General features: G+C 38.8%; 1 protein-coding gene across 2 annotated transcripts in view; it reads left to right on the top strand.

The window, feature by feature from the left end:
- The first annotated feature begins 7,116 nt into the window (after positions 1-7,116).
- Positions 7,117-24,896, top strand: part of UNC13C (unc-13 homolog C) — a 621,734-nt gene continuing 603,954 nt past the window's right edge. For both annotated transcript variants that reach the window (XM_065940669.1, XM_065940670.1), the window contains exon 1: positions 7,117-10,108. In XM_065940669.1, the coding sequence (XP_065796741.1) occupies positions 7,117-10,108 (2,992 nt within the window). The remainder of the gene's footprint in view (positions 10,109-24,896) is intronic.

Below are 24,896 nucleotides of genomic sequence, written 5' to 3'. Positions count from 1 at the left end.
TCAGTTTGGAGTTGATACATTCTCAGTCCAAATCTGGGGCCTGGAGTCAAATCTGTGTTGTTTATTAATTGCATGTACTAAGTCAGGTCTCCTTGAAATCTCTAAACCTCAGCTTCCTTTTCTGGAAAATAATAATACTGACTTCACCCAATTATTATGGGATTAAAATGAAGTGAGGTAAATTTTAGAAAATTATATACACAGTGCTTGGCACATAGTAAAAGTCATAATTAAATATTATTACTAAAGTGTCTCATAACATAGTCTAGCATTTTAATCTCTCTCAAAGATTTCCTGCCAAAAACTTTACATCTTACACCCAAACGTCATTACTGAAAACAGTGTGCATGCATGCTAAGCCTCTTCAGTCGTGTCTGACTCTGTGCAACTCTATGGACTGTAGCCCGCCAGGATCTTCTGTCCATGGGATTCTGTAGGCAAGAATACTGGAGAGAGTTGCCTTTTCCTCCTCCAGGGTATTTTTCCAACCAAGGGGTCGAAACTATATCTCTTATTGCTCCTGCATTGGCAGGCAGGTTCTTTACCAGTAGCACCACCTGTATGACTGTAATTAAAGGGCTTCCCAGGTGGTGCCAGTGCTAGGAAACCTGCCTGCCAATGCAGGAGCCTCAGGTGACATGGTTCAGTCACTGGGTCGGAAAGATCGCCTGCAGGAGGCTTGCATGGCAACTCACACTAATATTCTTGCCTGGAGAATGCCTTGGATGGAGGAATCTGGCAGGCTACAGTGTATAGGGTTGCACAGAGTCCTACATGACTGAAGTGACTTAGCACGCACACATTTACGTAATTAAAGGTAATACAACTGGAGGGTAAATATGAGATATTGAATTCAAGTAGTTAAGTATCATATGATACATATGATGATAGACTGGTCTCCCCACCCCTCCTCAACCCCTTCTCCTCCTGTATATCTTTTACTGATTTTGATTCTATCCTGATCTGGGCTACTAACATTTGTTTTTAAATAGAACTTAAGAGAAGAGAGTAGATTTGTGGGCTCGTATGTGGTGCATTTTAGGACATGTGTCCATTACCACTGGTAACATTCACTTTGTATGCAGCTTCATTGACTCCAGGTTTAAGGACCAACATATCTTTTCGCTTTAGTTGTTTTTCATAAAGCTCTGGTGGAAGCTATTGAGGGAGAGGATAACATGGTGCTGCTCACTAGCTGTGTAATTTTGGCTGTGTCTCTTAATCTCTTTGAATCTCTTGTTTCCTCATCTCTAAAATGGACATAATAATGTCTTCAGAGAGTTTCTGTGAGGATTATTTGGGATGGCTTAAGTTTCTGGAGGGCTTCCCTGGAAGCTCAGATGGTAAAGAATCTGCCTGCAATGCAGGATACCCAGATTTGATCCCTGGGCTGTGAAGATCCCCTGGAGAAAAGAATAGCAACCCACTACCAGTTATGTATTAATGTGAGAGTTGGACTGTGAAGAAAGCTGAGCACTGAAAAATTGATGCTTTTGAACTGTGGTGTTGGAGAAGATTCCTGAGAGTCCCTTGGACTGCAAGGAGATCCAACCAGTCCATCCTAAAGGAAATCAGTCCTGGGCGTTCGTTGGAAGGACTGATGCTGAAGCTGAAACTCCAATACTTTGGCCACCTCATGCGAAGAGTTGACTCATTGGAAAAGACCCTGATGCTGGGAGGGATTGCTGGCAGGAGGAGAAGGGGACGACAGAGGTTGAGATGGCTGGATGGCATCACTGACTCAATGGGCATGAGTTTGAGTAAACTCTGGCAGTTGTTGATGGACAGAGAGGCCTGGCGTGCTGTGATTCATGGAGTCACAGAGTTGGACACGACTGAGTGACTGAACTGAATCAGTATTCTTACCTGGAGAATTCCATAGACAGATAGTAGCCTGGTGAACTACAGTCCGTGTAGTCTCAAAGAGTTGGACATGAATGGGCAACTAACACACACACACAAGTTTCTAAAACATAACAGGTGCTCATTAAGTGTTAGTTTCCTGCTCTATCCTGGCCGCATGCTTGAAAGAAGTTCTGCAGGTGATATTTGAGATTCACCAGCCTTGTTAGGGGCTTCCCAGGTGACTCAGTGATAAAGAATCTGTCTGCAATACAGGAGATGTGAGATGGATTTCTGGGTCAAGAAGATCCCCTGGAGAAGGAAATGGCAACCCACTCCAGTATTCTTGCTGGGAAATCCCATGGACAGAGGATCCTAGTGGGTTATACTCCACGGGGTCCCAAAAAGTGTTAAAGGCGACTTAGCGACAAAACAACAACAAACTTTGTTAAGGTAGGTATGGCTTTGTAATGAAATTGTAACAGAGACTAAGAAAGAGAACCCAGTGACTGGGAAGGTGAGATTTCTATATTGTAAATTTGCCTCTGGACCGTGTAGGTATAGAACATTCTCTATTTCCCCTCCAACTGCTTCTTTATAGTATTTTTTTCTTTGTTTGTTTTTCATGTCATCCTCCAACTGAGTAGGATTCCTAGGTTGCCTCCCACTTCTATCTACCTTAATTTTCACAACAAATGCCACATGATGAATCTTCTGTGAATACTTCTTTCATCTTTTCAACACACTTCTTAGTTCTAATGGTAACCAATATGTGCTGGGCTCTGCACTGTTTTAGATACTCTTCTAAGAAATTTACATGTGTTAACTCATTACAGCTATCCCATGAGGAGATACTATTTTTGTCCCAGTTTAATCACTGTACAAGTGGTTCCCTTTTCTCCACATCCTCTCCAGCAATTATCATTTGTAGACTTTTTGATGATGGCTACTCTGACTGATGTGAGGTAATACCTCATTGTAGTGTTGATTTGTATTTCTCTTAAAATTAGTGATGCTGAGCATCTTTTCATGTGCCTCTTGACCATCTGTATGTCTTCCTTGGACAAATGTCTGTTTAGGTCTTCCATCTATTTTTTTGGTTGGGTTGTTTGTTGTTTTTTTGATATTGCACTGCATGAACTGTGTATATTTTGGAGAAACTAACAATACTGTAAAGCAACTATACTCCAATAAATAATAAAAATAGTATGGAAAAAAAAGAAAAAATGTACAAGTGAAAGCAGTATAGAAGTGACTTTCTCACACTTATATGGCTAATATGCCTCATCTAGAAGCTGTGCTGAAAACCAAAAACCATTAGTGTCCCCTCGTCAAATGGAGCTTCTGAACCTAAGTTTCAGAGATTTCCACATTCTATTTACATTTTGTCCATGCAGACCCACCCTCCTTTAGTTCCCATCTCTCTCCAAGGTGGGTGCTTTTTTATTTTTAACATGATGTGAATGTTTGTGATGCCTATCTTCTGCATATACTGATTTTCTTTATCTGGATCTAAGCCCAAGTTCAGCTAGTTAGTTCAGTCTTCTTGGAATCTTTATAATCCATCTTCAAAATTATGGGTTTGTTACTTGTTCATTCATTCATTTGTGCATGTATTTATTTATTTGCCCAACAAATCTTGTAAGTTTAATATATATCAAGCAATTTGAATATTTAAAGTTAAATAGATCACAGCCCCTGCCCTCTCAAATCACATTTTAGATATAGACACATAAATATTTCACACAAATAACTGTTATATTCTAAGAATTACCATAACAAATGTGCATTCAAGGCATTGTGGGAGCACAGAGGAGGAAGTGCTGGAGCCTAAGGAGGTCAAACAAGGTGATGCTAATCCCTGCTGGATCTAAGATGTTTAGTTGCTTTAGAGACATTCATGAGTAAGATGTGGGGATAGAGGGGATGGGAAAGAAATGAAGCCAAAAAGAAAAGCATGGACAAAGGCACGTTGGTGAGGCAACAATACCATGATCACAGAACTGTTACCATGTCAGTGTGTCTTAGGCAGACATGCTTCTGGAAGGGACAGGGCATGAAACTACTGAGACAGTGATTTAAGTGGAAAGATTTATATCTTTTAAATGTCTTCATTTTAAGAAAGGTTGATTTGAGAGAAGAGCCAACTTAGAGTTAGGAAGACCATATAGGATACAATTGTAGTAGTCCAGATGAGACATTGTGGAGTTCAGCACTGAGGCATCACTAGTGGGATGAGTGAACATATCTAGGGTATGGAAATAGGATGGATCATCATTCTATTGAATCTAGAATGATTCCTGGGTATATGTCTTGGGGAAGTCAATAATTAGGATGTGATATTAAATTGAGATTAATCATTCAAGAAAATGACTAGGTGTTGAATGGGGTTTATATTTGGACAACCAGCTGATGATATTTAATAAGTGACTGAAATGTGAGTTAATTTCTAACTTTCTGTGAGTTTGGAGTTAAGTATGGATCACCAAGATTGTGTTTTGAACACAAGATCTACCCTCTTAGCAAAATTTTGGGTATGCAGTATGATTAACTAAATGCTCTGTGATGTGCAGTAAGTCCTCAGGGCTTATTCAACTTGCATGACTGAAACATTTTACCTTTTGGACCAATTCTTCAATAACTATTTATTGAATGTTTTTATGTATGCTGGATTCAGGATGTTTGAAACTGGACAAGTCATTCTTACCATTAAATAGGACATAGGCCAGGGGATGGAAACAGGAATGAGAGTACAGTAGGGAAGAATATGTATTGTCTATGCACTGGCTTGCGGGAGAGTGTGGCAAAGAGAAAAGCTTGGTGTGGGTGGTCAGTGAAGTCTTCACTGAACAAATGATTCTGAAGCTGAAACACAAATTTTACAGACAAGGAAGGCTAGACATGAATGATATTCCAGGTGTAGAGAACAGAAAAGTTATTGAGGTGTGAAAGAGAGTAGAGCCTGTATTGAATAACAAGTTATTCCATGTGGTTAGAATACAGAACAAGTGAGTTCATCTGTACAACAGTGTCCACATACCCTCAGGTTTGCGTTTTGAAGCAGGGCATCATTGCAGATTAAATTTTCCTGTTTAAAATTGTTCCAACCATTATTGTGTAGAACAATAACTCTAAACTAGTAACACAGGTCAGGAAGTCTAAACACAATTTCATGAAAATATTAGGGGCATTGACAAAATTGCTGCTTTCATCTAAACAGAAAACATGTATTTGTTTCAAGGTTTGGGAAACCCAGGATCTTAGACAGAGGGATTAGTAGAGCAATTTATTTTACTGAAGTTGGCTTTAAAATAATTTATCTACTCTACTGCTATTTAACTTTCCAATATGTCTCCCCACCCCCCCCCCCCCACAGGAGAGATTGCATAGGGGTACAATAAATGTTTTTTGAATTAAATTCAGAAATTAATTTCTTGACATTTTTATTAGTAGAAAACAGGTCCTGGCATGTAATTCTGAATGAATGACAAATTCTCTCAGACAAGCAAAATTTGACTCTGTTTATGAAATCCAAAAGACATGGATTCAGAGTCTGTCTCTCTCCTCCATTGTTTTGTTTCCTTCTTGCAGTGCAGTGCCCTGTCCCTTATGAAGCTTAGCTCCTGGCCAGAGAACGCATTCCCCAAGTCCCTGCAGAATCCTAGTGAAGTGAAATTGGCAGATTTCCAAATGGAGGGAGCTGATAAAGAGCCATCAGGCTCCTAAAACAATGTGCAGTTTTATGATGTATTCTTTAAAGAATTAGAGCATTTATCTACTCAAATCCATAGTTGATATCAACAAAGATTTTTGGTCATTACTATTATTCTGTGATATATTTTAGTGATGAAATAGTTCAAGTCAACAAAATTATATGTGAATACCTATTACATACAAGGCATAGTGCTGATAAACCAGCAAAATTAATGTAAACTCTCATTGTCGTCTTCACGTAAGTCAAGAAGCTAACTGCTACAAATATAACTTAGTTATGTGGTCATTTGCATTATAAAACACCAAATCATAGGATGAATTATATGTCCAACCAATTTTTTATTATCTTTAGACATGTTTTATTTGTGGTACAATCTCTTTTCGTGATTTGGCACTCTATCTTCAGTTAGGATCTTAACCCTAGGGATGGGTTTCCTGCACCTGCCACAAGTCTGTACTGGTTGGTTAGGGTGGCTTTGCTTTTCCAAGCTACATTCTCTAAGAATTTAGATGTATTATCCTTATTTTAAAATATAAGATTTTCCTATTGTGTCTTTGTTGTTATTATATGCCTAAATATTATATAATTGTCTATTTTTTTCAATTCATGATACTCCTTTGACAAATTTGATGTTTATACAGGATGTATTTTCTCTTGGTATTTGTATCATCCTATGAAATATTTTCTTACTTGGATTATTTTAATCACTATTTAAGAAACTATCACTCATTGAATACCTAGAAAAGTAAGACTATTTGAATAAGACAAAATCTTACATGAATAATATTAATTCAGTGAATTTTAAATGTTTGAGGTGGGGCAAATATATTTAAATTGAAAGGTAGTATTTGTATAAGTAAATGTAATTTTAGGAAAAGATACAAAGTGGAAATGATAAGCTCATATAGTGAATATATAATAGTTATTAAAATTTGCCTGTCACCTTAAACAAACTTTTCTAAATAATTACTATTACCTTTACTAATATTTTAACTGTGTCTACACATAAGTGATTTAGGAAAAGGAAAGGCATATTCATGTCAGTGTATGGCAAAACCAATACGATATTGTAAAGTAATAAATAAATAAATAAAACTGAAAAAAAAAAAAAAACCCACAGTTATCGGTTCTGCTTTCCTTACCTAGTGGTTTTAAAAGTGTGTGTTGAAATTCAAATATTTCTGTGTCCCCTCTGCAATTTTTCACACACTGTGTATTTTGAATAGTTTTGAAAACTGTTAGCAATAGGCTAAATCTAGGATCTAATTCTGATATTCACTTTGGAATTCCTTTTTTTAGGTACTGCCTGAAGTTACATGGAAATGAAAGAAACTCATGAAACCCCTCCTCCAAGAGAGAATAAATGTCTTTCATAAATGGAGCCTGGCTTCTGGTTTTCCCAGGATAGTGACACTGTGGCAGCCACAGCGGCCCTTCCTGCTATTTTCACTGATTTACAGAACATCTGAACAGTGATGCTGGTCTTGGATTTACAGAGTTCCATCCTGATACATTATTTACTTCCCTGGGACAGAAAAAGCTTGTACTAATTGCTCTCCATGGTGGCTAATCTTTTCAAGAGCCTGATTTTACCTTACATCCATAAGCTTTGCAAAGGAATGTTTACAAAGAAATTGGGTAATACAACCAAAAAAAGAGAGAATCGTCAGCCAAAAAAAGATCAAGACCTTCCTGTTGCTGGCCAGACCAAAACCCCCAAATTTTCTAACACCTTGAAGAGCACAGTGAAGAAGCTTGCAAAGTGTTCATCCACTCGCAACTTATCCACTGAAGAAGAGGAGGCTAACAAAGAATTTTCTCTCTCCCCCACATTCAGTTACCGAGTAGCTATTGCCAATGGCCTCCAGAAGAATATTCCTGTAACCAACGGCGATCATGAGGAGCTCCTTCAGGAGTTATCTTCCATTGAGAGTTCCTACTCAGAATCACTCAGTGAACTAAGGAGCAGCACAGAAAACCAGGTGCAGTCAACACGCATGATGCCAGTTAGACGCAACAGGAAGAGCTCCAGCAGCCTGGCACCCTCAGAGGGGAGTTCCGATGGGGAGCGCACTCTGCATAGCTTAAAACTAGGAGCTTTACGCAAACTGAGGAAATGGAAAAAGAGTCAAGAGTGTGTCTCCTCGGATTCAGAGTTGAGCACAATGAAGAAAACCTGGGGAATCAGAAGCAAATCTTTGGACAGAACTGCCCGAAACCCAAAGACCAATGCCCTGGAGCCTGGATTCAGTTCCTCTGGCTGCATTAGCCAAACGCAGGATGTCATGGAAATGATCTTTAAGGAACTTCAGGGAATAAGTCAGATCGAAACAGAACTTTCTGAACTCCGAGGGCATGTCAATGCTCTCAAGCACTCCATTGATGAGATCTCCAGCAGCGTGGAGGTTGTGCAAAACGAAATTGAGCAGCTGCGGACAGGGTTCGTCCAGTCTCGGAGGGAAACTAGAGACATCCATGATTATATTAAACACTTAGGTCATGTGGGAAGCAAGGCGAGCCTGAGATTTTTAAATGTGCCTGAAGAAAGATTTGAATACATTGAAAGTGTGGTGTACCAAATTCTAATAGATAAAATGGGTTTTTCTGATGCACCAAATGCTATTAAAATTGAATTTGCTCAGAGGATAGGACACCAAAGGGATTGCCCCAATGCAAAGCCTCGACCCATCCTTGTGTACTTTGAAACCCCTCAGCAAAGGGATTCAGTCTTAAAAAAATCCTATAAACTCAAAGGAACAGGCATCGGAATCTCAACAGATATTCTTACTCATGACATCAAAGAAAGAAAAGAAAGAGGGATACCATCCTCCCAGACATATGAGAGCATGGACATAAAGCTGTCTACTCCAGAGCCCAGACTTAAGAAGAACAGTTGGCACTCTCCTGATGACAGTGATGGAGAGCTGGGATCTGACCTCAATAGAAACAGTTATGCTGTGCTTTCCAAGTCAGAGTTTCCAACAAAAGGAAGTGCTTCCAAGTCAAGTTCAAAATCACACAATGCTAGAGCCAAGAATAAAACTGCTAGTAGCAGCAAAATTGCAAATAAATCAGAATATGATAAAATTTCTTCACATTTGCCAGAATCAGATAACTTGGCCAAACAAACCACAACCCATTATGCAGATGTGACACCTCTCTGGCACTCACAGAGTGATTTTTTCACTGCTAAATTTAGCCGTTCTGAATCTGATTTTTCCAAATTGTGTCAATCTTATTCAGAGGATTTTTCAGAAAATCAGTTTTTCACTAGAACTAATGGAAGCTCCCTTCTGTCTTCTTCAGACCGGGAACTTTGGCAGAGGAAACAGGAGGGCATCCCTACCATATATGACAGCCCTCAGGATCAGGGTTTGAATGGGGCTCCTCAGGGTGTTCAAGTGCAGAGTGAAATTGAGAACACAGAAACTGTGGACAGTGGAGTGAGTAATGGCATGGTGTGTGCGTCTGGAGACCAGAGCCACTACAGTGATTCTCAGCTTTCTTTACATGAAGATCTTTCTCCATGGAAAGAATGGAATCAAGAAGAGCAAGGAGCCGATTTAGGTTTAGATTCATCTACCCAGGAAGTTTTTGACTATGACACAAACAGTCTATCTGATCAACAACTTGATGTTTACCATAAAGACCTGGAAGACTTGGGAAAGGGCCACAGTGACCTTCAGGATGACTCTGAGAGCTACGATTTAACCCAAGATGACAACTCATCTCCATGCCCCGGTCTGGATAATGAACCACAAGGACAATGGGTTGGCCAGTATAATTCTTATCAGGAACCTAATTCTAATGAGCTGTACCAAAACCAAAACCAGTTGTCCATGATGTATCGAAGTCAAAGTGAACTGCAAAGTGATGATTCAGAGGATGCCCCACCCAAATCTTGGCATAGTCGATTAAGCATTGACCTTTCCGATAAGGCTTTCAGCTTCCCCAAATTTGGATCTACACTACAGAGAGCTAAGTCAGCCTTGGAAGTGGTATGGAACAAAAGCACGCAGAGTCTCAGTGGGTATGAGGACAGCGGCTCTTCCTTAATGGGGAGATTTCGGACATTATCCCAATCAACTGCAAATGAATCGAGTACAACCCTCGACTCTGATGTCTACACAGAGCCTTATTATTACAAAGCAGAGGATGAAGAGGACTATAGTGAACCAGTGGCTGATAATGAAACAGATTATGTTGAAGTAATGGAACAAGTCCTTGCTAAGCTAGAAAACAGGACTAGTGTTACTGAAACAGATGAACAAATGCAGGACTATGATCACCCTTCATATGAAACCCCTTATGAAACCCCGCAAGATGAGGGTTATGTTGGGCAGGCAGATGATGTGGTTGGTGAAGGGGGATTGGAACCCTTAAATGAAGCACTGGCTGAAATTGAAATGAAAGAAGATGAAAACCAAAACATCCCTGAACAACCAGTGGAAGTCACAAAGCCAAAGCGGATTCGTCCCTCTTTCAAAGAAGCAGCTTTGAAAGCCTATAAGAAGCAAATGGCAGAATTGGAAGAGAAGATCCTGGCTGGAGGTATTTATGTTTAACCACTATATTATGAGCTCTTTGGGTTGTGTTCTTTAGAACATGTTCTGTGTTTACTCTTGGGAGAAGAAATTTAGTTTCAAGGAATTTGCATGTTTATTCTGAGAATCTTATTTTACTTGGCTCCCCCAACAAGCTGGGCTTAACAATTTAAAATCAAGGTGCTTTCAAATAGGTTATACTAAAATAAGCACTATACTCCGTGGATCAAGATTTCTGTGCTAGGATTAGTCAAAAAACGCCCTTCATATTTCCAACTTAATGGCATCAGGTATCAAAGGAAGGGTGGGTGAAATTAAAGAGCAGCCTGGGGTCTACATTTTGGTTTTGTTAAGTTTTATAGGGATTGGGAGAAAGATAAACTTAATCTTAAAGAATTAAGAAAGATATATTCCTAGATTTACCACTCCTTTCCCATCAATTCTGTGCTTTGGAGCATGCCAGCAGGAAGAACTAGGTCTACACAGCCAACCCCATCCTGAACCATGGAGGACCGCAACTTCACTCACTACCAACTGATGCAGCTAAGGGAGGACATTAAAGTCCTACTCTGTGCCTGAATGGTCATAAATCACCCTTTTAAAGGAGTCAGTAAGGGGATAGAGACAAGTATCTTCCTTCAAAGAATGGAGTAGAAGTCTCTTGACCATTATGAAAATGAAAACAGTACCCTACCTAATAATTTTCCTTGACCTCCTGGGGGAACAATTTTGGATCATATACTTTTGAAAAGTAACTGCATATAAGTAAAAGTTTTGTTGACTTTTAATTTCTCAACCAAACTTTATCCCAATCCCTTAACATTTACTTTATTTGCATGCTTATTTCTTTCTATCTTTAGGATAGTTTGATATAATCTTAGTTTTAATTGATCATATACTGTTAATGGTTTTTTTGAATATGGAAATGTCATCTTTAAAATACTCTGCATAATACTTCATAAAGTTATATATTTATATGATCAAATATTACTTGCTATTATAAAATAATATATAATAATTTATCTGGTAGCTGATATGGCTTCATTTTCTGTGATCAGATACTACTTCAAACTGGTCATGTTCTGGCTGACATGGGTGGATCATTGACTAAACAGATACCTTCATGATTAAAATATTTTAGGCCCTAAAACAATTGAAATAACTATTAGGGTTCTCTGCTCTAAAATTCTGTTCATATAAAATGGCATATCTTACGTAATTTTTTTAAAGAACATAAGTCAAGGGCATCTTGGGTACATTGGCTGTGTTTTTTGGTTGTTATTTTTAAAAGGAAGAGTTCTCAACTATTTTTAAAATTGATTTGAAAGGGCAAAGTAGTCAAAATTTTATGTAAATGTAACACATACTGGAATATCTTATTTTGGAGTGACTTTTAATATTAGATATTCTTATTACTGAAACTCAGTTCATAGTTCAAAGCCTGAAATACAGGCCAGGCTTTTGACATTATATTTTACTTACTATGGATTCAGAGTGATCTACTCAAAAGCATATTAAGAATAAGCAGAGTGTGTAAGTGTGTGTGTTTGTTGTGGTGCAACACATTAATGTTTTCATCCCAATTGGTTAAGGTATCCAAAATGTTAGGCAATATGATAAATACAATGAAACTATATGTTTCCGAAAGAAAAGTGGATCTTCATCAACTTATAAAAAAATCCCAAATTAGCAAACTTTTGCAAGGTAGTTTGTTACTTATAATGATTATTTACATAGCTAAGATCCTAGTCTTTCAATGGTACTTATCCTCAGAAAACATGAATTCATTTGGTTATTCACACAGTACCCACTTCGGAATCCTAAGATAGGTAAAACAGTTGTGTACCACATACCTAACACACCAGGTGTGTCATACCTGACACGCTGACTCCAGAGAACTCAGACCACTCTACCATCTTGGAACTTGGCTTGTTATCCTATGAGCCAACTTTGAATGGAACCTGTTGGATATCATTTATCCTACAGGGACTCATACATACATCTTTAAGATGCTCTCTGATGGCTGGAAAGGCACCAGATTGACTCCCCAGGAGGTTGCAGTAGCCTAGATTTTAAAGGCCATCTCTTTTCTCTGGCAGCAGCCAGGCAGTTGTCCCCCTCCTGTGACACCAATATGCCTCATGAGGAAGGGCAGCCAAGGGGGGGCATTTTTCAGGCCCCTTCCCGGTTCAGAGCATCCCAATGAGGTGCCAATTGTCGTGATGGATTCTGTGCCAATGGCCATCTGCTTACTGGGCTTTGGGCAGATGCCAGTGTATTTTTCTCTTCATGACAATGCAGTCACAATTGGGTAGCAGTGCTGTCTTCTCTCCATTACTGACCTGACAAGATTGGACCTTAGATCTCATGCTGTAAACAATGTGAGAGTGGTTCTCCTGACAGAACTTGATGGAATTGATGGTTTATGAATTTGAATCATTATTTCAACTTTTGTCTTCAGAGTCCTGGTAAAGAGGGACTTTTTAAAGACCCCAGTGTACATGGATGTTTGATGTCAGTTTATATGAGAATCTTAACTTGGAACAGCAGGCCAATCAGGAGAGAGATTTTAGTCTATGTGTAGCCAGAACCTCCATGAGGCCATATTCTTCCCTTGCTGCTGGACCCTACGTGTGTAACTGGTCTAAAACACACCATGATGGTGAATATCTGATCCTCTCCCCTTAGCCTTTCACCACCCATCAACTGGAATTAATTAATATCTCCTCTGAATTTCCCTATACCTATTTCTTGGAGCTCTGGTATCCACCTTTATAATGATAATTTATCTGTATTCCTTATGTTCTCTTCTAAGCAATAATCTGAGGGTCAGAAGTCTTGTCTTGTCATCCTTTCATTTGCACTGTGCCTAGGCCTGTGCTTTATACAAAGATGGCACTGAATATGTTAGATGAATGCCTACATCAAAGGAAGCAGGATACTGAATAAAAAACATGAGCTTTCACATAAAATCCAAATCCAAACTCTGGCCTTTAATTGTGAAATTGTGCCTTTATTTCCTAGGGGTTCAGAAGTATGATTAGAGATGCAAACTTATTATTGAGCACTATTATATACCAGGCATTTTCCCAGCAGTTTATCTATCTTTTTATTCCTTTGCCTCCTACAGCATCACTATAAATTTGATTCCATTATTATCTCATTTTACAGGTGAGGAAACTGAGATGCAGAAAGCTTACATAAGTTGTTCAGTGTCATACAGGTAGTAAGATGGTGAATACAGAATTAAATAGATGGTTAATTTGGTTTTTGAGAGCAGCCATATGCTTACTCACCTCAGAGATTGTTTTGCTCATGTTTTAAGGTGGAGAGACATGATGAAAGATGGAGGTAACCTTGGCCACAGGCAGGGCCCATTCCAACTAAAGGATTTTCACAAGAAAATAGAAATAATATGAAAAGCACTGAGGTTTTATTGTGAAATAGTTCATTCTCAGTTTTTCTAGTCCAAATACATGGTTCATCTTATAAATCAAGGCTTGTAGAGCCCCCAAAATACTGTACAACAGATATTTGAACGATGATGTTCTAAAGTCTGAGTACAATTTACCAGAAATTAAATTCTAAAGTCAGTTTGAACTAAGTTTTTCAAGCAAAGCAGTAAAAAATGTTTTGTTTTGAAATGTCATTTCCAGGCTGCCTGTAGGTTCTGGAAGAGGCTGCTGCTACACAGGATTGTAAAGTCCATGAGTGAATTGCCCTTTCCGTTGCTATTGTAATGCCAGAGCCTGCCCCAGCATCTGGCATATTTATCTAGTCCAAAAATAAATATATATTTATTTGTGGATTTGTTTGTGGACTAGATAAATATATGCTAGACTCCTCTCTAGTTCCGTGGAGAATTCTTAGAATTCAGATAAACTTTAATTTTCTTTCTTTCTTTCTATTGAAAAGACTTTTAAAATTAGGTATATTTTAATATAGTACAATGCGAAGAATGTGATGAAAAACTTGACTTTTCTCACCTTTGGCTCAGTTAATCACATCTTTCTTTCTATGATGATATTAACTTATACAACTCTAAAAACATCTGAATTTACTTAAATTCCAGCTTTAATGTTGAAGAATAAATATTTCAACTAAGTTTCAGAGGTTTGTTCACCCAAGTTTATCTATCAAGAGGTGCTTCTTAAACTTTTGAACATCTCTGTGCCTCTGCTGTGGAGAGTCCAGCTCAGGAGCTATGAAGTCTGCCTTTTTGATGCAAGTGAGCATCATAGCACAGTTGAAGAGTCTGCTAAGTACTGTGTAGCAAATATTATACCTGCCCACGTAGGATTGTTTCATCTCCTCTTTTCTAATTGGAAGAGACAGAATCAGTCTAAGAAAATGTGTGAATAATTTGCTTAAAATGAAGAATCATTTCTAATTCTCCAGAGCAACAGGTTATTACACTTATGAAGAGGTTTTGGTAATTTCTACACATTAAAATATAGAGAAGCACTATATATAGTCCTTGGAACTTAAACATCCTTCTTCAAGGCAAGTAAAATAGTACTAGTGATAACAGAAGGCAGCCTGTTTGTAAAATGTTCTATTTAAAATCAGTGCATAGCATTACATTTTTGGTTTAGTGTTGTTTGCTTCCAAATACTTGATAATAACCTCAAATATCAAGTGATTGTCTTGGTTTTTGAGGAGGCTATGATCTATGTGAGGAGTGAAGGGGCCAAGGATCCTTACAGTCAGTGGAAACAGCTAGCATCTCTGCTTCTTGCTAGACAGAAAGTCCAAAATGCCCAAGGGAGTAATTTTTCTAGGAGACAGGATTGGTGCTCAAAAGAACACATGTGTTTATAAATGTCTTGAGTGGGGAGACAGGTAATGGTGGTGTGTACAAGAAGATAGTTCCAAGTGGACCCAAAGCTATTATTCTGATGTGGTGTGGAACTAAGAGATAGGAACAGAACCAACACATGCATAACACCTTCCAATTCTATTCACCTCTAGAATCTTTAAGTACATATTTAATCTTCATTGTCTAGTATTAGCCCCACTTTACAAATGAGGTGACTGAGTCTTAAAGAGGCAAAGTCAGGTCTGAGGCTACACAGCTAATAAGAGTATTGATGGAAACTGATGTACATTTAACAGAATTCAGCATCTGATGCTCTTTCCATGACATCCCATTGCAGGTGTGGGTGAGTCTTTTCATGAAGGGACATAAGCTTATATTTTTAAGCATGCGAATAGGTTGTGCTTTTAAGATCAGCCAGTTTTGCGTTGGCTGCTGTAGTAAATACTGATCTCTGTTAACACAAAGTGAGTGATAATAGTTTGGGGTGAGATAGTATCATATTTTTTAAAGTTTAGAAAATCTGGAAGGGTGACACTTCTCACATTAAAAGACTTTATTAGAAATGAAGGAATGCCAGTGATCAGAGTTTTTGAGGAATGAAAGCATTTTACAGGAGGTAGAGAAGAAATTCACAAGGATACACAAAGGTCAGCTTTTAACAGCAACAATTAAATTCTAGTGTTCAAAGATTTTGTTTATAATTATTAATGGCCCCAAACTGTATTCCTGGAACATTTGTCTTTGTAGGGAAACTAAAAATATAACACATTTTCCAAGGAAATATTAACTGATGATGAAAGAAGATGATTTCCAGATTATACTAAGAATATTGCTTCAAAGCCTGCAGTATAGATTTCAAACTCCAGGGATTCAAGGAAGGGTATTATGCTAAAATCTCAGATGGATAGGTTTTGGTTTTTTTTTTTTTTTTTTTGCTAATGTCATTGTTCATATACTTTTGGCAAGTTCAAATAGAGAGCTTCTATAGAAATTGTGAATCATGTGAGACTTTTCTGTGGAGTGTGGGATAAAATAAAGAAACTCTGGAGTCTGGTGTAAGACACAGGGAAGTATGGCCTAGTCAATTGTTATTGATTAGGTTAGAGTTTGAGGTGTTGGGATCTGACTAGATATACCCACTGGGGTAACTCAGGCTCTGGGATAAATCTCAGGAGGAAGTGAAGAACGAAAGCCCAATGCATTAGAGGAAAATCTTCTACTTGGAAAATATACCTCAGGCTACAAGTGACTACTAATGCCTAACTCTGGGCATCAGTTGGGGAGGTAAAGAGCAGCCAAGAACAGAGAGAACTGGGGACCTGAGGTGGGCAAGAATTTTCTCCAGGAAGGCATTTTTTTGATTGGACCTTGGTTACTTGTTTAGGGATTAAGAAAGGACCTAAACATCCCAGAATAGGAACTATTCAGAGGAAAGCAAATCCCAGAGGGATTGATATACTAGATTGGTCATCTAGAGAGTGACCAAAATGTCTGAACCTGGGTCTGTAGTCAGTAATGAGTCTCTATACAGGTAAAAATAAAAATAGCTTGATTGTTCCCCTGGCATCCAAGGACTGAGCCCAATTTGCAAGCAGAGTGAACTGATGCCGAGTTTCAGGTTGCTGGGTTACCCTGACCACAAATAAAACTGGTCCCCATGATAAGGTATTATTAATAAATTAGGTTGCCTACATAGACTACAAGACCAGAGGGAACTAAATGCATCAATAGACTTCTTCACCATGGTTTATTCTAACCTATGGTATGCATTCTTATTCTTTTTAAAAGGAAATTGTGTTATGCAATCTTGTTAACTATCTCATTCATCAAACTTGGTTCACACTGGGTCTCGGCTACTTCCAAAATAAAAGAAACCCTTAGAGGATAAAAATGTATAACATTCAGCAGATTCTAACAACTATGATATGACTCTGTAGTCAATCCCAAGCATACTTTGAGCAGTGATACTTAGAATAAATGTCTCTCTCTACTCCCTCCAGCCATCTTCACTGCCCAAACTTATCCCTTACTTCTTCTCCAATTCAACCATGATTACTACTTTAAAAAAGGATAGAACTAATCTCCAAGTATGAAACTTGATGTGTATGTGGGTGTTTTTTTATTGTAGTGTTGGCACACACAGACACACATTAATTTTCTTAAGAACCCCATAAGATAGGTAGCTTGATAATAGATAACATTTACTGAGTGCTTTGCTATGTGCCAGACACTTTTCTACATATTTTATACTATATTAAGTCATAGAGTCCTCACAATAATCCTATGAGATGGATACTGCTATTATCTCCCTTTTATAGATGAGAAACAGATAAATTTACCTAAGGGGAGGAGAGAAAAAGAAACTAAGAAGTACAAGAGCCAGGATTTAGAGTTAGCATTTCTTTTCCAGATTCTGTGTGCTTACTCACTGCTGCTGAGTTTAAGCTTTCAGAAATTAAGTATTGCTATTCAACTTCATAAGATGGAGATGTGAGCTGGTAAAATGTTGATTTACCTGACAGCATGGATTTGTCAGCAGATCTGCAATTACCAGCTGTTCTCCCAAATCATAAGCCAGCACTCAAGCTATCAGACCATTCTTCCATTTTACATGACATTATTACAGGCAACATGATTATCCAAGTATCATTTCTATGAGACTAGTGATAAAAGATATTGGTGGTTGCGAGTAATAGTGGCAACAAGAAATGACAGATTGAATATGATCTTACTTCCCAGAGATCTAGGTTAAGCTTCCTCTTTCCTTAATGCCTTTTCTGATGCTTAATGATGTCTTGTGGAAAGTCCATGGCTTTCATTTTCTATTTCTGTTCTTTAGTGATTACAGTTAAAGACATACACACTCTTATGGGCATGCACACACAGAGATGTGAATTCACTCAATGTTAACAGGGTAGTATTTTACTATCTGAGGAAGATCAATAGGGTAATTCCCAAGTTGATCAATGTTCTCTTTGCAGTTTCTAAACACATAAAACAACTTTCGTGCTTTTTTTTTTTTTTTAAGAATTAACTCTCACAGATTTAATTCTCATAAAACATCAGTGAGATAGCCAACCTCTTCAAGTATCTGTTCCTACAAGTTCATTACTAGTAGTTATGTAGGTTGTAAAACTGGCAAGTGATGGGACCAAGGATCAACTCCAGGACTTCTGAATCCTATTCCAATGCCCTGTACACACAGCATACCCTTAGCTACTTATATACCTTTATGCTTCTTTCTTCTGGACTTGAGAACACCTAGTCTGCAATTCTGGAGAAGGCAATGGCACCCCACTCCAGTACTCTTGCCTGGAAAATCCCCTGGACAGAGGAGCCTGGTGGGTTGCAGTCCATGGGGTCGCTAAGAGTCAGACATGAGTGAGGGACTTCACTTTCACTTTTCACTTTCATGCATTGGAGAAGGAAATGGCAACCCACTCCAGTGTTCTTGCCTGGAGAACCCCAGGGATGGGAGAGCCTGGTGGGCTGCCGTGTATGCGGTCGCACAGAGTCAGACATGACTGAAGCGACTTAGCAGCAGCAGCAGCAGTCTGGAATACAAACTTTTGGAGCTGTGTCAAGGGTATCTCTCTACTGAATCTTAAAGTTAAGGTTTCTCAGATTTTAGAATACATGAGGATCACTTGGAAGCACTTGGTGAAAATATAAATTCCTTGATTAAATCTTTAGTTAATATCAATGCAAGATGAGTCATGGATCACATTAAGAAATGCATATCAATTAATAGTTAATAATACTGCTTTTGTCCTTTTGTTTATTGTTGAATGATTTCATATATTCCATTGGCTTGAATTGTCATTTTTGTGTTGATGGTCATAAATCAGTGTCTTTGGGCTAACTCTTCCTTCCCCAAACCTAGACATTTATTCTTTTAGTCATTAGTTCATCCACTAGTTCCCTCATTCCTTAATAAGTATCTAATTGCCTGGCTAGGCATCTGGGTTATAGTAGTGACAAATCTTAGTTGGTCTTTGTCCTTGTGAAGTATGTATGATGAATTTAAATTTCAAAAGTGTACAAATACATTATTTTAAACTTTGTGGGAAAAGTAAGTAGAAAGTGCTAAGAGAGCATCTTATTTGAAGTTTAGAAAAGTCTTCCCTGAGGAAATGGCATCTGCCCTGAAGTCGAAAGAATGAATACCTTGAACTAGGCTAAGGGAAATACAAAAAGCATCCCAGGCAGAGGAAGTGGATTGAGCCAGAATCTTAAGGCAGACAGTGACGTGAGATATTTTAGAAAATTCAGGAAAGCCTGATGTGGCTGGAGTCTATCAAGCAAGGCAGAGAATGGTATGAGACAAATCTGGTGAAATATCCAGAGCCCAAATTTTTCTGAGTCTTGTGGAGCAGTTGGGACTTTTTCTTTTCTCCTAGTTACCATGGATTGACCAAAATGAATGTAGGACTTGATTCAAATAGGATATTCCATAGATCTCAAACTCATCATTCCTGACCGTAAACTCTTTTCATCCTCTGTCTCCTGAGCCTGCTTCTCCTCCTGGATTCCCTCTCTCAGCACATGGCACCACTATGCTGTTTGCTCAGGTCAGAGAACCATCATTCTTAGACGATTCCTTGTCACTCTTTAGGAGATATTTGTCTTCTATTTGGCTGCTCAGCATCTGAATTCCTTTCTTTCTGATATTCCTGATGTGTAAGTACTTGGAGAGAGGTAGTGCCCTGTGTCCTGCTTCTGAGGATGGAGGTGACTGGAAATGCATCCTCCCTTCACTTAGCAGCCCAGACTTGAGCACAGTACTTAAGGCTTGATTAACTGGAAGCTTCCACCAAGGATTCGGAATTTGAATCAGTCATTTCACAAGCCCTGACCATGTGACCTTCTAACTATCTCTCAACCATAGCAAATTCCTTCCATCTCCTTGTCTCTACCCTAGATCTAGAAACCATCACCTCTTGCCTGGACTATTACTAGAATCTCCTAATTATCTTTTTGCCCTAGTCCACTGTGGCCCCCACAGTCCATCACCTTTGTGTATCCAGAGATACATACAAATCCACAGATCTACTAAGAACATCTTTGTAGTACTTTGAGGAGGAGGTCCAGGCAAGCAGTGGGCTCATTGTGCTGAAAGTGCCTATTTGCTTGCTGCCTCCCTCATAGGCAGTGAGTTGCTGGTCATTAAAAGCTGTGCTGTGTGCCAGGCATCTCTCACAATATCCATCAATGACCACCAGTGAGGTAGCCAAGTAGAGGGTTAAGCACGTGGGCCCTGGAGTCAGCCTCCAAGTTGTCTAATCTTAAGTAAGTTGTTTAATTTCTCTGCGGCTGAGTTTCCTCAAACTCAGCAGATAATAATCACACCTCCATGTACTAACAATAAATAAATAAAAATAAAGTAGGCTTTCAGCCAAACCAGTAAATATAAATAGGGAGCCAGTCTACCCCAAAAGCAAAAGGATTTCTTACTTTGATCTTAAACTGTTTCTGAGAAATTTTAGCCAGAAGTCAAATGGTACTAATTATCTTCTTTCTTTATTTTTGGCTGTGCTGGGTCTTCGTTGCTTTGCAGGCTTTTCTCTAGTTGCGGCGAGTGGGGTCTACTCTTCATTGCAGTGTGCAGGCTTCTCATTGCAGTGGCTTCTCTTGTTGCGGAGCACGGGTTCTAGGGCATGCAGGCTTTAGTAATTGCAGCTCCTGGGTTCTAGAGCATGGGCTAAGTAGTTATGGTGCACAGGTTTAGTTGCTCCACAGTATGTGGAATCTTCCCCACCCAGAGATTGAGCCCGGGTCTTCTACATTGGCAGGTGGATTCTTTTCCCCTGAACCACAAAGGAAGCCCCAAGTACTATTACTTTCTTATATGTTTCCTAACTGAACTAAACCATTTAGAATGCATTTTGGGGCATGATCAATTATATGATTACTTTTGTGGTTTGACTTCTTGAAAGACTGAGCCTCAGCAACTTGGCACAAAGTGCTCAACACAGTGTTAATAACTACAGTTATTGATGCTTTCATGGAACACAAAAACATGCAACTGCTTGAACTGTCTGGCTGGTTAACTGTTTTGCCTCAGGGTAATTTCAGCACAGAGAACTGAGGAAATCCAACAGCATTTTTTGAGTACTAGAAGTGTGAAGAGCTCAGAATTAGGGCTTTGGGATGGGAGAAAACACAAGACACAAAGGCTTAGATTCACTCCTTGATAGGGTTACAGTCTAATTCAGGTCAATTCAAAATTATTTCTTTTAGGGATAGCAGATGCAAATTAGTATATATAGGATGGATAAACAATAAGTTCCTACTGTTTAGCACCATGAAATATATTTAATATCCTGTGATAAACTCTATGAAAAAGAATATGAAAAAGTACATGTGTATTTGTATAACTGCATCATTTTTCCATACAGCAGAAATTAACAGAATGTTGTAAGCCAAGTATGCAGTCATTAAAAAAAAACAATAAAATTGTTTCTTAAGCTAACTGTTTAAAGAGGTACTGTGGCTTATAATCAAATATTATTATTCAGTTATTTATTATAAAGATATTCATTAGCACTTATCTGAATGTATACAGTGAAAGACATCATAATTATAATTAGGAGAGGACATAGAAAAGATAAATCACCAGATAGCTAATGACAATTGCTATTTAATTATTAATTAATTCTCATTTAACTTGTAGCTGTTATTACTACTAGTAAACCTAGAAAATAAGAGGGAGTCATCACATAAAGATAGCAATTAACATTTATTCATCTCAAACTATATGACAGAAGTGAATTCTTTGCATTCAATTTTCAGCTGAAGTCTCCACAAACCGTTGAATGCAGCAGTGTTTCTGGAGCTTCAGGTCACACATCTGAGGCTTCCCCTGGTTTTGGCTGCAGCTGTCATGGACCACAGCATGGTTGCTCAGCCTCATCTTTCACTGTCAGCCTCCCACCTCAAACAGATGCCTTCATTCTTCTGAATTTCTGCTTTGGAGTCTCCCTGACGTTCAGGGATCCCCATCAGCAGCCCTCACGCAAAGGTGTTGTGGGGTTATTAGGAAAATGCGTCAGCCTTCTACCTACCCTTCAGGAGACCACAGCTCCGGAGGGCCTCGCTGAATCAATAGCAGCCCTAGTGATGTACCCTTAGACTAGACCCTGCTTTTCTACCTCATTCTTACTGCTTCTCCTTTCTGCTTCCAGGGACCACCTCCCAAAGAAGCTACTTATACCCTCATGTCCTCATCCTAACCTCTCCTTTTGTAGAAACCCAAACTAAGACATGCAGTCATGACTATTAATGCCCTCACTTTACTGAAGAGGTAACAGAGATTCAGGCCATTAAGTTTAGTGTCATTTACCTAGCTGAGTCACCTTAAGCTGAGCCAGAGTTTGAATGATCACTCTTAGTTATTATACCACCTCTTGTGAACAATAGGAAGATACTGATATTTATGAGAAAGGTCTCACTAATTGTAATCAGAAGGCCTAGGTTTGAGAGACCTTAGAAATGATTTTAGACAGTGATGTGAAGTGGGTTAGAGATTAGTGTTAGTGACAGCACTGAATGAGTAGACATACTTCTGTGTATGTTGAAGACAATCAGGGCTAGATTGTGTAGAAGTGAATGGGGCTTGCATGCTCATCTTCTTATCATTGCAGCCCCCCACCAGCCCCTGGCTCCCAGTATCCTGGGATGGCAAGTTCTGTGTCCACTGCTCGCTGCCTCATTATCCTCTGCCCTTCCCAACACTGCTTTGTAAAACGACTCTGATATTTATTGTAATTGATTTTCAGTTCATTAACTGCATCTCCTGGGGATGTTGGCATTTTTTCGCCTTTTCTCTTCTGTGATACAATGACAGGTTTTCTTGCTGATAAAGCCATTTAAGGAATTGGCAAACAGGTCAACTATATAGTTTCTGGGTAGGTGAGTTTGTCCAGATATCCTGAAATCTCACTATTTCAGTAACAGAGCACACATAAGGCCAGGCTTGAATGAAACCCTCTTTAAACAATTTGAAGTTTCTACATTTTTGAAGTGGAGTTAATAGGACTGATAGACATGTAAAGAATCAGAGCATTGTTTCTGTGCAAATATTTTGGAAGGAACACAAGTGTGTGTTTGCCTGACTGAGTGTGTATACATGCATAATGATCCAATTGGGCAGGTAACAAATGATTTTCACTGATGCCTTTTATAGTCAATACAAGAATAAAAACAAGATACAGTAAATCTTTGATCTGGCTCCATAAATTTAACCACAGTCCCAGTCAAGTATGTTATAAAATAATGTGGATACATTATTATTCAGTTCAGTTCAGTTCAGTTGCTCAGTCATGTCTGACTCTTTGCAACCCCATGGACCGCAGCACTCCAGGCCTCCCTGTCCATCACCTACTCCTGGAGTTTACCCAAACTCATGTCCACTGAGTTGGTGGAGCCATCCAATCATCTCATCCTCTGTCATCCCCTTCTCCTCCTGCCTTCAATCTTTCCCAGCATCAGGGTCTTTTCAAGAGAATCAGCTCTTCGCATCAGGTGGCCAAAGTACTGGAGTTTCAGCTTCAGCATCAGTGCTTCCAATGAACACTCAGGATTGATCTTTAGGATGGACTTGTTGGATCACCTTGCAGTCCAAGGAACTCTCAAGAGTCTCCTGCAACACCACAGTTCAAAAACATCAATTCTTTGGTGCTCAGCTTTCTTTATAGTCCAAATCTCACATCCATACATGACTACTGAAAAAACCATAGCCTTAACCAGATGGACCTTTGTTGGCAAAGTAATGTCTCTGCTTTTTAATATGCTATTCAGGTTGGTCATACATTATTATTAAAACCAACTATTAAACAAAACACATTTTTGCAAATCACTGATGAACTTTGTCATACATTTTGTCTGTAACAACTCTAAATTATTTCATGGGTCCTTGATTCTTATGGTCAGTTGCTTAAGTAATTCATTTTGCTTCCCAAAACTTAACTATGTTAATGGAGTATTAATTAGAAGGATCTCCTTTTCTCATGAAAAAGACATGGTTCTATGCATCTTCCAGGCTGAGAAATATTATAGAACTGCTGAGTAGTAGCATTGAGCTATAAATGTATCTGTGTGTCATTGCTCAGTTGTGTCAGACTCTTTGTGACCACATGGACTATAGCTTATGAGGCTCCCCATCCGTGGGATTTTCCAGGCAAGAGTACTGGAGTAGGTTGCCATTTCCTTCTCCAGGGGATCTTCCTGACCCAGGGATCGAACCCAGGTCTCCTGCATTGCAGGTCTTACGTGGTTTTATACAAATTTTAAGGTTATTATTTGTTCTAATTCTGTGAAAACTGTCATGGTGGTTTGATAGGGATTGCATTTAATTTGTAGATTTCTCTGTGTAGTATGGACATTTTAATATTAATAATATTAATTATTCCATCTTGTGAAATGCTGGGCTGGATGAAGCCCAAGCTAGAATTAAGATTGTAGGGATAAATATCAATAACTTCAGATATCCAGATGACACCACCCATATGGCAGACAGTGAAGACCTAAAGAGCCTCTTGATGAAAGTGAAAGAGGAGAGTGAAAAAGTTGGCTTAAAGCTCAACATTCAGAAAACTAAGATTATGGCATCCAGTCCCATCACTTCACAGCAAATAGATAGGGAAACAATGGAAACAGTGAGAGACTATTTTTTTGGGCTCCAAAATCACTGCAGATGGTGACTGCAGCCATGAAATTAAAAGATGCTTGCTCCTTGGAAGAAAAGCTATGACAAACCTAGACAGCATATAAAAAAGCAGAGATATTACTCTGCCAGGAAAGACCTGTCTAGTCAAAGATATGGCTTTTCCAGTAGTCATGTATGGGTATGAGATTTGGACTATAAAGAAAACTGAAGGCCAAAGAATTGATGCTTTTGAACTGTGGTATTGGAGAAGACTCTTGAGAGTCCCTTGGACTGCAAGGAGATGAAACCAGTCAATCCTAAAGGAAATCA

This window comes from Muntiacus reevesi, chromosome 7 (genome assembly GCF_963930625.1).
Source record: "Muntiacus reevesi chromosome 7, mMunRee1.1, whole genome shotgun sequence".
In the NCBI taxonomy this organism is placed as follows: Eukaryota; Metazoa; Chordata; class Mammalia; order Artiodactyla; family Cervidae; genus Muntiacus; species Muntiacus reevesi.
The sequence above is the reverse complement of the archived record's forward strand: the minus strand, read 5'-3'. Positions and strand labels throughout refer to the sequence as shown.